This window comes from Lolium rigidum, chromosome 7 (assembly GCF_022539505.1).
Source record: "Lolium rigidum isolate FL_2022 chromosome 7, APGP_CSIRO_Lrig_0.1, whole genome shotgun sequence".
NCBI classification, from domain to species: domain Eukaryota; kingdom Viridiplantae; phylum Streptophyta; class Magnoliopsida; order Poales; family Poaceae; genus Lolium; species Lolium rigidum.
Genome location: NC_061514.1, coordinates 259,592,205 through 259,604,048, shown reverse-complemented (window position 1 = coordinate 259,604,048; position 11,844 = coordinate 259,592,205). Strand labels below are relative to the sequence as shown.

The 11,844-nt window shown below is 46.7% G+C and overlaps 1 protein-coding gene across 2 annotated transcripts; it reads left to right on the top strand.

The window, feature by feature from the left end:
- Positions 1-1,562: 1,562 nt before the first annotated feature.
- On the top strand, positions 1,563-5,529 carry LOC124678690 (equilibrative nucleotide transporter 3-like). 2 transcript variants are annotated; one of them, XM_047214561.1, is made up of 10 exons: positions 1,563-1,660; positions 2,546-2,630; positions 2,848-2,952; positions 3,400-3,555; positions 3,649-3,792; positions 3,888-3,993; positions 4,288-4,463; positions 4,550-4,710; positions 4,833-5,091; positions 5,235-5,529. In XM_047214561.1, the coding sequence occupies exons 2-10, from the start codon at positions 2,589-2,591 to the stop codon at positions 5,340-5,342; spliced, it is 1,257 nt and encodes a 418-aa protein (XP_047070517.1). In that variant the 5' UTR covers positions 1,563-1,660; positions 2,546-2,588; the 3' UTR covers positions 5,343-5,529. The 2 variants fall into 2 exon arrangements, with proteins under 2 accessions (XP_047070517.1, XP_047070518.1); XM_047214562.1 differs by lacking the exon at positions 1,563-1,660 and adding an exon at positions 2,046-2,291.
- Positions 5,530-11,844: the final 6,315 nt, after the last annotated feature.

Sequence of the window (11,844 nt, the reverse complement as noted above, 5' to 3'; positions counted from 1 at the left end):
TCAAATGTACATCCGGGTTTTTTTTCTTCATAAATTTTCAACATCTTAAAATAAAAATGCATTTTTCTTAATAGGTGCATTTAGACCTATCAGCCAAAACACCATGTCCCTCTAAAAGGGTACTAAAATCGATAAATGCATTAAACTTCATTGTAATTTTACTTTCTAGGAGCCAACCATATACCTATTAAAAAAATCTACTCCTATCGAAACATGGGAACCAATAATTTCATCCAAGGAATAATTGAAAAAATAATTAATGCTTTTATGGCGCAGTTATAATTTTGTTTTCTGTTGGAACACCACACTAGACAGTTTGGACCGCGTCGCTGTCGGATTTTCCTTATCAAACCATCCAACGCCGTCTAGAAATGGATGTGCAATTGCACATGGTTATACAATTGTACATTTTTTCACAGTTAGTTATACATGAAATTGGGTAATCGAGAATTAAGAATGAAGTTAGTTCTATATCAGGCGAGAATTAGTCACGTCCATTGTAAAATCAAAAGGACTTACTTCTTAGTACATTCCATAATATTTTTTATGAATTTTGTTCAAATTTAAATTACAATCACGACAAAAATTATGGAATAGCGTGAGTAGTTAATTCTAAGTCGGTTGTGAATTAAATACTCCCACCATTTCACAAAAATTAATTGAGATTTATCAAAATTTAGATGTATGTAGATGCTATTTAGATAAATCTTAGATAATTTTCATAAGATGTAGGGAGTATATCTTAATTTAGCTGAATGGAAATCTATTCTGGGATGTGGGAGAGGCTGAAGTCATTGCATGTGTAGAAGGCCTTTGACATCTGACTGCTATTCGTCGCTGGCCAGCATCGCTGGAGTCCAAATGCGCTTGGGTGGTACATGCGATAACAGATGCAACTGAGGTGTGCGCTTCGAGCTTGGCAGCGATTTTGGAGGCCCGGGAACTTTTGAAGGTTTTCAGGGACATTTCTTTTTAAAAGGTTGATCGGAGTCATAACGGAGTAGCTCATGTCCTGGCACAATTAGGAAAATTTGGTCTTTCGGGTTGTATGAGTGATTCAGCTCCTGACTGCGTTCGGGATCTGACACCGCGGATTGTACGAACACTGTGTAATCTCAGGCAGCAGGTTTCTGACGCACTATTTTCCTTATCAGGGTACCTAAGAGAACTGGAAGGTTTTTAATGAGGTGGCCTGCTGCTTAATATAATATATGTGTTCTTACGTCAAGAAAAAATGTATATCTTATTTTTTCGTTAAACAATTCCATGAAGTAGCCCTGGTGGACTTCTGATGGGAACGCCACACTGGGCAGTCTGAACGGCGTCGCCGTCGGATTTTCTATTCAAACCATCCATCGCCGTCCAGATATCTTACCCCGTCGGACGAACTCGCCACGCGATACACGTTAGCTCGGTGATCCCCCAAAGATTCTTCCAACAAGTCGTCAAAGCACGTTCAAAGATCCCAGCTCGCCCACGTAAATCTCAACTGACATTTGTAAATCTCAACAGCAACTACTATAAATATACCTACACGGACCACGCGCCCATTAGATCCCGGCCTCATCCCCCTCCCACCCCCTCGCCTTGGCCGCCACCGCCGGCAAGGCAGCCGCGCGTCCGTGCCGGAGAAGACCGGCCGCCCTTCCTTCCTCCTCTGGTCAGTGCTCTCTGAGTTCTCCCGTACTCTGCCTGTTCCCCTCTGATTTCTCCCCCAAGGAGTTCTTCCCTTCTCGCACTCTCGTCTGCAAGTCTTTGTTGTTCAATTTTCTTCCTCCCAACTTGCTGCCCGACGGGGCCCAACAGACGACCTACTGGTTCTGCGTTGTCTCGGATTGCGTACCTTATCTTTTGTTGTCAAGGAATCCTGACCTGATTGCAGTTGGATGTGTTGTTTACAGAGTTCAGTTCACTTTTTATACGGATTTTCTTGCCTTGTTTGCGATTGTTTTTTTTTTTGCTGTGTCAATGAGCAAATCAAAACTCAAATCATAGTTGACGATTTTCGAAGTGCGTGATGTCCTTAGTCCACCCACCCACCAAGGTTCGATCGAGTTCTTCTTCAGGGTACATGTCGATCTGAGTTGAGCCACGGAAGAGTTTGTACCCAGCCATGGAGGCAGCTGGTGGATAAGACGGCGAGGACGCAGCCTAGTTTCCAAAAATAGCCACGCTAAGTCCGCCCCGGAGACAAGATGGGAACGGCGCTAATTCTGGCGGCGTGGCGGCCCATGCGTTCTTGCTAAATCAGATCCATGGTGTGAGCTGGCCATCCATAGTACGAGTCGCCGGTACTTGGTGCCTTAAAACGTTTGGATTTCTAGCTTTAGATATCTGCGGTCTGAGGATTTATACACTTTTAGAAGCAGAACTACTTTCTTGGTTACGACTGTCATATTTCCGACGAACTTTGTCGCGGGTGCCAAAGTTTTGCGCAGACATGTATTTCTTCCTCTGAAACTCTGACGAACAAAAAACTTCCAGCGTTGTTAACTCGGGTTCACCGCTTTTCTGTCATGATTTCTGAACCAGCTACTCTTTGCAGTGCTGCCGACTTCTCTGGCTAGGCGAAGGTGAACTCACTTACCATGGGCCTCGAGGTAGCAGGTGCGGGGGCACCTGAAGTTCAGGTATCTTTTACTTACATATTTGTTTTCTACTTCTAATTCAGTTAATGGCCCTTAACTGTCCTTTAACTGAATTTCATGGTCTGGAGTAACTATTCACACTCTTGGGCATGTTTCATGGTCTGGAGTAACTATTCACACTCTTGGGCATGTTTCATGGTCCTTTAACTGAATTTCATGGTCTGGAGTAACTACTGACACTCTTGGTTGTGTTTCGCAGAGCAAGTTCTGGGGTATTGTGGTCTGCTTTTTCTTGGGAAATGGAAGCCTTTTTGCGTGGAACAGTATGCTTACGATCGAAGATTACTATGTCACTCTCTTCCCGGTATGTGCCTGATGGTAAAACTCAGTTTATGGCTTGACTGAGACCAGTGTGCAGTAGTATCATACACACACTTTAGATGCAAAAGTGTGTCTCTTATCTTTCTTTTTTGTCAATGAAACAAGTAGTATTTAGTAGCGTGATGTGGCCGCACTAGCACTTGATCAAAGCTGAAGGCATCCTTCGGCTTTTGCTTAAAGTGTTGGAGTCTATTGAAAATTAACCAAAATTTTCTTCATGGTTCACATGAAAATTTTGTGGTAAAAAGAATCCAGACATTCAGGTCAAGTGGTTGTCAGTTGGAACCAATTTTTATGATAAGGATTATTTTCATTTCCACCTTCACTTCATATTCCAAAAATGACCCCTTCTAATGCAGCATTTGTTACATTCTTACATTCAGATTTGTAATTCATATTATGATTCTTGACCTATCACATTTGAATGCAGAAATACCATCCAACAAGAGTTCTTACACTAGTTTACCAGCCTTTTGCCTTTGGGCTCACCTGCATCTTTACATACTATGAAGCAAAACTCAACACGAGGCGGAGAAATCTTGCTGGATTTGCACTTTTCTTCCTTAGTTCTTTGGCGTTAATAATCGTAAGTATATTGGGTATTGCCTTATGCCCTTATGCATAACAGATTGATGTTGTGCCAGTATGCAGCTCATGTAAATCATCTTTCTTATTGTAGCTGGACATTGGTACGAAAGGACGCGGTGGAATTCCCCCATACATTGGAATATGCATTATCAGTGCCCTTTTCGGGACATCGGATGCCCTCGTTCAAGGTGGAATTGTTGGCGACATTTCCTTGATGTGCCCAGAGTTCATTCAGGTCACCTTTTAGTTTATTACTGCACTTTTTGATTAACTTTGTATATCTTGCTGCATTTTACCTTTGTTGACATGTCGTTTTCTTCGTGTTTTCAGTCCTTCTTGGCAGGCCTGGCTGCATCAGGAGTTCTAACATCAGCTTTGAGATTAATCACAAAGGCAGCGTTTGAGGACTCACAAAATGGTCTTCGAAATGGAGCCAGTATGTGCTGATCTTGTCCAGATTTTTTTTTTCTTACATAATGGAAGAGACATCTCCGCAGGCCTCTGCATTATATGATCAACATATACAAATTTAGTAAAATTGTGATATAACATAAAAGTAGCACAATGGTCTAGACCCAACATGATCAAACAAGTTTCACCACTTGCTCTTCCTGGATGTTTGGGTGCTTATTTTGATCTTGTAGATGTACTAAAATACCGCATCATGCATCTGTGTAACCAATCCATGTATGTTTTTTTTTAACTAATCCATGTATGTTATTTTGTGCAGTGCTATTCTTCTCGGTAACATGCCTCTTCGAGCTACTTTGCTTCCTTCTATACGCATATATCTTTCCCAAATTACCCATCGTGAAGTACTACCGCGCAAAGGCAGCCTCTGAAGGTAGCATGACTGTTGGCAGCGACCTTGCTGCTGCAGGAGTCAAAACTGAGCAAGACAGACAGGTTTGTCTCTCTAATCATACCAGTGCCTGTACAAATGTTTTGTAACTTCATCAGAAGAATGAAGTGTTGATGTACTGATTTTTCAGGTTGAGGAGGACCCCCAAAAGCACGAACGTCTCAGCACCAAACAGCTGCTGATGCAGAACATAGACTATGCGGTTGACATTTACCTCATATACGTCTTGACCCTATCAATCTTCCCTGGATTTCTATCCGAAGACACAGGAGCACACAGTCTGGGAACATGGTAATGTTTTGCCCATTTTCATCTTGCACCTGTATCTGGCATCTAACTTCTGAATGATGGCATCTGCAAAATTCTGATTTGTCTTGCAAGTGTCTGACATACTGTTCTCTCACAAAATTCAGGTATGCGCTTACGCTGATCTCGATGTACAACGTGTTAGATCTGATCGGTAGGTACGTGCCGCTGATCAAGTGCATGAAGATAACTAACCGGAAGGTCCTGATGGGGGCAATCCTGGCGCGGTTCCTGTTCATCCCGGCATTCTACTTCACGGCCAAGTACGGCGATCAAGGGTACATGATCTTCCTGACATCCTTACTGGGCCTGACCAACGGCTACCTCACCGTGTGCGTCCTCGCCGAGGCGCCCAACGGGTACAAGGCAAGTCTCCTCCTTCCTGGTCGATGAAAATATCATGTTTGGAAACAAAATGTTTTGTCACGAGGAGCTGATCACTCACTGTCTCACGTTATGGATTGGTCTGGATTGTGTTGTATGCTGAGCACTTGTTTTTGCTTGTGCAGGGGCCGGAGCAGAACGCTCTGGGCAACGTGCTCGTGGTGTGCCTCCTCGCCGGCATATTCTCCGGTGTCGTGCTCGACTGGATGTGGTTGATAGGCAAGGGCTGGTAGACAGCTCTGTGTGTTGACTGGTTCGGTCGGCATGTTTGGCAGTCTTTCAGACTCTTTAGATAGATGTTGCAGAAACAAGGATTACTGCAGTATAATAGTATATTTCGAGTGATTATTAATGTTCTTAAAAAAAGTGGTCTCCATTGTTAGTATGCCCATGGTGCCTGTTTGTAAATTCCTTTCTTGAGCTTTGCTGTCCTGTCTGTACATCACTTAGCTGCGATGTGCTCTCTGTCGCCTCCTTTTTCTCAGCCGCTAGGGCTTGGTTCCTGCATTTCATGTTAGAGAATTGTTCATTCATTCATTCAGACTTCTGAGATAAGTACCACACCAGTTTTAGCTTGTACACAAAGCGTTTGGTTCCAGTAGTTCTTGGGTTGTTCTTAGGGTGCAGAGATGGAGCTGCTCTGTGGCGACGGCCGACGGGCAAATCTTGGTTCAGACTTGCGCAGGTATCCACAGTCAGATCTGGGTTTGTGGTGATCCATGGAGAGGCCGCTCCGTTCGGCCTATTGATTGAGCCCATGCATGGCCCATAGCACACGGCGGTGTCTTCCTAAAAGAAAACAAGGAAAAAGGAAAGGAAATCACACGACTGTGTTGTGTAGTGGGGTGGGGCCTGCCTGTTGCCCGCGGGATTGTAGACCAGCTGGTGCCAAATCAGCAAAGGTGCTATACTTTACTTTTCTTGTCCATGGGGATATTCCGTCCAGCCTACCCACTTTAACGTGGAAGGGTGTCAAATCTCTTCTGTTTATTTTGAAATTAAACACTCATCACTTATTCACTCTTTCAGAATTATTGGTATTAAGAGATGCCAAAATAGGCAAATAATTTTTTAGGGAACACACAACTTTTATTAGTGCATGTATAATGGGGTGATGTCAATCTTCCCTTACGCTTGCCATGTCGGGTTGTTGGTTTGTTGGAAGAGAGAGAATCAAAAAAGGGCGCATTCTCTTTTCTCAATCGTACCATTTGCCTTCCCTTAGCAACGTAATTTTCTAGTAAAATTCCATTTATTCACATTTAATGCTATAGATGATAATAAGAGATAATGCATCGTATCACTTATATATATTGTCTTCTCTAAATGACATGGACTAATAGAAGGTGTGTCTTCCCTATCATTGTACATTCCCTTAAAACACATCAAGGTTTATACAATCAGCCTAAAGGCTGCGACTAAGAAAAAAGTCGGACAATCCTCCATCCAATCTGCATCTAAGACATTACCGCATGCAAAACATGCACACTCATGATCGAGCAAACAGAATTGTTAGATCGTTTGGCCAAACAAAAACCAAAAGACTCAAAATAAGAGATGAGCTTCATCAATCTCGCTGAAAAGATGAGCAATCAAAGAACGTGATTGTGTCTCCCCTTCCTTCACCGGCTCCTCACAATTCATCTGACAACATGATCTGGTTGTACCCTTGCTGATTGGCAAATATGACCATCTCGGAAGGCAAATGCTTCGACCAATAGGGATCCGACATGTCACGTAAAAACGACACCATGCACCTCTAAATTCGTTTACATCCCTTGCCTACTTTGTTTCTGTCAAACTCCAGTTGTCCCTCCACCTATCATCATGCAACAGTGACAACCTCATGCAATCCTCAATATATGTGTGCACTTATATATCAGTAAAAGAGATCATCGTAGAAGATAACAAATACTTATTTGCAACCATCAAAAATTATCTCACAATTGCCATGAACAAATCACTACTCGAACAAAGACATAGATGTACAATACTTCATGGAAAAATGATAGATTGCCTCACACGTCATGTTTTGCTAAAAGATTACAAAGGGTAGATGAAGATGGTGATGAGGATGTTGAAGAATATGATGATGATGATGACTATGCCAGAGGGGGGTGGAGTACACCGGAGGCGATTCCAGCATCGTTTCACCCCTCCGATCTCCACCGGCGGCGGCCTGCTGACTTTCTATTTATGTGTTTTTGACCTCCACCGCCGTCTCCTCGAGGAAACCCAAGGGGGTCGTATATATAGGGGTTTTAGGTCAAACGAAGTCCGCGAGCACAAGATTGAGACGAATCGAACGGTCGAGGGGGAAACTAGCCCTGGTGGCGCGCCCTAAGAGGGTGGGCGCGACACTGGGCCTAGTTCCCAGCCCGTTGACCTCCCGATGTCCCACTTAGATCATTTTTTCGTCTCTAAAATTCTGAAGCGTGCCCCTGGCCTTGCTCTTTTTCGAGTCTCGTAGCTCCTGGAAAGTCATATACTAACAGAATGTGTTTTCTGCCTGACAGAGTTAAAATTAGAGGAGAGGGGATTGTTTAGAAAATCCCAAAAACAATATAAAAAATTATAATATGAAAATATGTGGGAATATGTATAAATAAACTATAAAATTCATGTATGCATTTTACATGCAATAATAACTTGAAAACTAGAGAGACACATAGAGCAAAATTGACAAAACTTTTCATCCTCCTGCATAGGAATGGCCAATAGCTACCTTCGATCTGCTTGCAGGACGATAGTTCTCAACAGGAAGGTTGGATGGCTAGGAGTGTGGTTATACCCCCAACCCAGTAGAGTTCAGACATAAGGTTTGACGCATGTGTTACATAAATATGGAGTATTTTCTTTCAACATGAGGCGAGGATTTCATCGATAGCGAGTCACCTGTGGTGACTTCATCAATTTCAACACCTGATCTGCCAACTCGGTATTACAAAGGTGCTCATAAGAGGTATAGTGTGTGTGCGTTAATAGGGGTGAGTGTATGCACATATATGCGAGCGTCTCCACGTTTAGCCTAGATCGATGAAACTCAACACACACATGGAAAAGACCTTCGGGGTACAAGTAGCTCTAGGCCCTTGAAATCCTAATTTGCTTTATATTCTTACAATCTTACCTTAAGCCACTTTGCAATAGGGCCTAGGTTGCTGTAAAATTTTGTTTCCTAGAAAACTCCAATTGGATGATAAATCACATCATCCTCTCTATCTCTACTCGATTAAAAACATAAATTGCTTATTAAAATAATGACAAGTTGTGATACACCAGATTGATGCCTATTATCCCACCTTGATTAATGATGTTGGAGCATGTACAATGCAATATGCTTAGGGAGGTGCTCCAAAAATAACTGGCTTTCACTTAATCAATTGTGCTTATTTATACTAGGCACCTCTCCTAGTCCTATACATATAAGCATCGGTACTTAACAAAGTGGTTCGTTTATTTTCTTAAGCAATCATCTAAGCACTTTGCATTGTATGTTGCCTTACGGACCAATTACAACCTCCTATAATAGAAATTCCAAATATTATCGTTAATTTTAAATTCCCAATCCTTGGAATCAGTATCTAATTTAGAAAAGGCCAATTTCATTTTGCACATCATTGGAGAAATCCCCTCGACCAACCAAAGAAAATATAGTACGACATACCCTACACACACATCACATCGATGAGGTCTGTACGCTTTGATCAACCGTCGTCGCTTTTGATCATATAAGGCATACATCTAAATTTTGATAAATCTGAGACAACCTTAATGAGACGGAGGGAGTACTATATTTAATATGTACTCTTAAACTTCATACACATGCAACATCATGTTTATTATATTAGCCAAGAAGACGCGATGACCGCTATACTGAGCGAAATTGTCCAAGCTATAAGAATTGCAACCTTACCTCGATTGAAAATTCTTGTGTTTGTCTTCATACTAGATCCCTGTTTCGGCGATGATGGCGATCCGTGTTCCGACAAAAAAAATGCACATTAAATTTTTGTTTCTTGACTTCCTCTTGCACCACATACATATAAAGCTTTTCTTTCTTTTCAAAGGTTTCCTCTACTGAGCTTTCTTTAGCAGCGCGCCAATGGGTTGAACATTGTTTTGGGGGCCTATGATCTTTGTTGCCGTGGAGGGATCTATGGGTTGAACTGGCCATCTCTCCTAAATAAACCAAAACCTTAAACCGGAACAGGACCGACAAGTTATGTGCCGTGAACGAGGATGCGTAGCCTGTTCGGTAGAGAAAGTACTACAGACCTTTTTCGGTTTGCTATGCAGAGGAAACGCAACGCGCAAGGGAGTAGAAACAGACGCACCACAACTGGCGCCAGCCACGCAAAACAAACAAATCACAGCGTTTTCGGTGGACCGGTTGCATAGGCTTTGCTGCGCTCGTGTCGTGCCCCGTCAAGCTTTTTTCTCCACGACACTGTCCAACAACGAAATCCCAGCTTTCTTTTCGGAATATTTTATGGGCAGCGGCAGAGAGGATCGGAAGGACTGCGGTGGCATGTGGAGATCCGTGAGGAGGGGAGTAGTACCCAGTAGGGCTGTCGTTTGCCTAGGGAGCTGCGTAGGATCAGGTGACGGAATGTCCCTCCCTCCCCCCTGGGATCAATTATTTTGTCCCGTTCCGGGTCTCGGATCATCCGGCGCCCACATCCTTTAGAGCATCTCCAGCGGCGTGACGCATTTCGGACGTCCGAAGTGTCTGTTTGCGTCGGCCCGCGAACGCGTTGTGGCCCAGGGCGACCGTTTGCGTCGGAGGTAGCTCCAGCGGTGCGGACGCTTATTTTATCCGGGGACAGCGTCAAGGTCGCTAATGGCGTTTTACGTCCCGTCGAGGACTGCGCCGGCGATTAACTGTTCCCGCGCGACGACGATCGTTCCCGCGCGCGCCCAATACATTCGCAAGTTTCGCCGGCGTTTCGCGCGCGCGGGAAACGCCTGCGCGCCAACGCCGTTTCCCGCCCCGCCGTGGCTATATACGGTGGACACCGCCGGGTGCGACGGGCACACCTCACACTACCATCCATCCATGGCGGACCACATGAGTTGGGAGCAAGTTGTTGACATTTGCCGCCGGCTCCACCCGGAGGAGGAGGAGGACGAGGTAGGCTGCCGCCGGCGTTGAGGCCCAGCAGCTGGACCTGGAGGTCGCGGAGGCGGAGGCGGAGGTCGCGGAGGCGGCAGAGCGCGCGGAAGGGCGCCTCGCGGCGACCAGGGCGGAGATCGCCAACGCCATGGCCGAGCTCGCCGACGCCAGGGCCGAGCTCGCGGAGGCGCGGGCGGCCCTCGAGGCCCCTCCGGCCGACGCCGTCATCCACGACATTGCGGACAACGACCCCCACGTGCCCAGGCACGTCGAGTGCGCCGGCGACCAGCGGGTTCTGCTCGCGTCCTTCGAGTCCCTGGCAGGGGATGCCCAGCGCCGCCAGGCTTTGGTGGCGGAGGAGGAAGCCGCCAGCTATGCGACGGCCATGGCTAGGGGGTTAATGTGCTCCGACCTGGACTCGCTCCCGGCGTAGGGGCCGTTCTCCCGCGCGGGTCGAGCGAGGAGAACCGGGAGGCCGGAGGTCGCCATCGCCGCCGGGGACGAAGCCGTGGCGGCGGCGTCTAGGGACAGGGCCCGCTTCGTCGCCGACGTGGCGGCGATCCAGGCGGCGGTCCAGGCGGAAAAGGACGCGGCGGCGGCGGAGGAGGAGGCCCGGGCGGCGGCGGTCCAGGCGGCGGCAGAGGAGGAGGCCCGGGCGACGGCGGAGGCGGCGGCTACGAAGGTGGCCTTTGCGATGGTGACGGCCCTGTGGCAGGGCGAGATGTCCGTTCGCCGCCGTGCGCGGCGCGCGGAGTGCAAGAAGCGCTCCCGCTTCGACGACGGCGCCGGCCCATCCGGCGGCCAGTAGTAGGGCGCGCGACTGCGAGTAACCGAGGCCGGTGTAGGCCGCGCGACGGCGAGTAGGTACGGCCGTTGTAGTTTTAGGTTAACTCGACTAACCATCTCTCGTAAAGATGGTCCTTTTGGCCAATCAATAGTAATGAAAAAATATTTTGCTTATCTAGTCACTGCCGACCGGGCCCGGATGTACCCAACGCGGACATTTTCCGCGACCGCCGAGCGTCCGCGGAGACGCAAACCTGGCGCATATTTGGGCCAGGTTTGCGTCTCCGCGGACGGGCCGGTCACTTTGGCCCAGACGCATTTCCGGTCACGGCGGACGAAAACGGTCGCTCAGCGACCATTTGCGTCGCGCCGCTGGAGATGCCCTTACCCGGGCTACTCGCACCTCAGGCATCTTCAATGGGGTGACGCATTTCGGACGCCCAAAAGTGGTCGCGAGCGTCCGTTTGCATCACCCGCGGACATATTTTGTCCGCGTGTCCGTTTGCGTGTGGGTGTGCTCCTACCGAGGCGACCCATTTTTTAGATTTGCAACATATTTAAAAATATAAAAAGTAGTACATTTAAATGCATAAAAACTATACAATGTAGATCTAGAAGCCTGGACTACTTGCTTTCGGACGGGCCGACCCCGTCGTTGCGTCGCTCCTCCATCGTCTGCTTCTCCGCCGCCTCCTGTGCGGCTGCTATGGCTCGGTGCGCCGCCGCGTCCTCTTGCAAGCACTGCTCCAGCCTCGCGTTCGCGGCGTCGTCCTTGAGCGTCTCGAATGACTCGACGATAGCCCTCTGTTATCACCAGATTTTGGACAAATCCG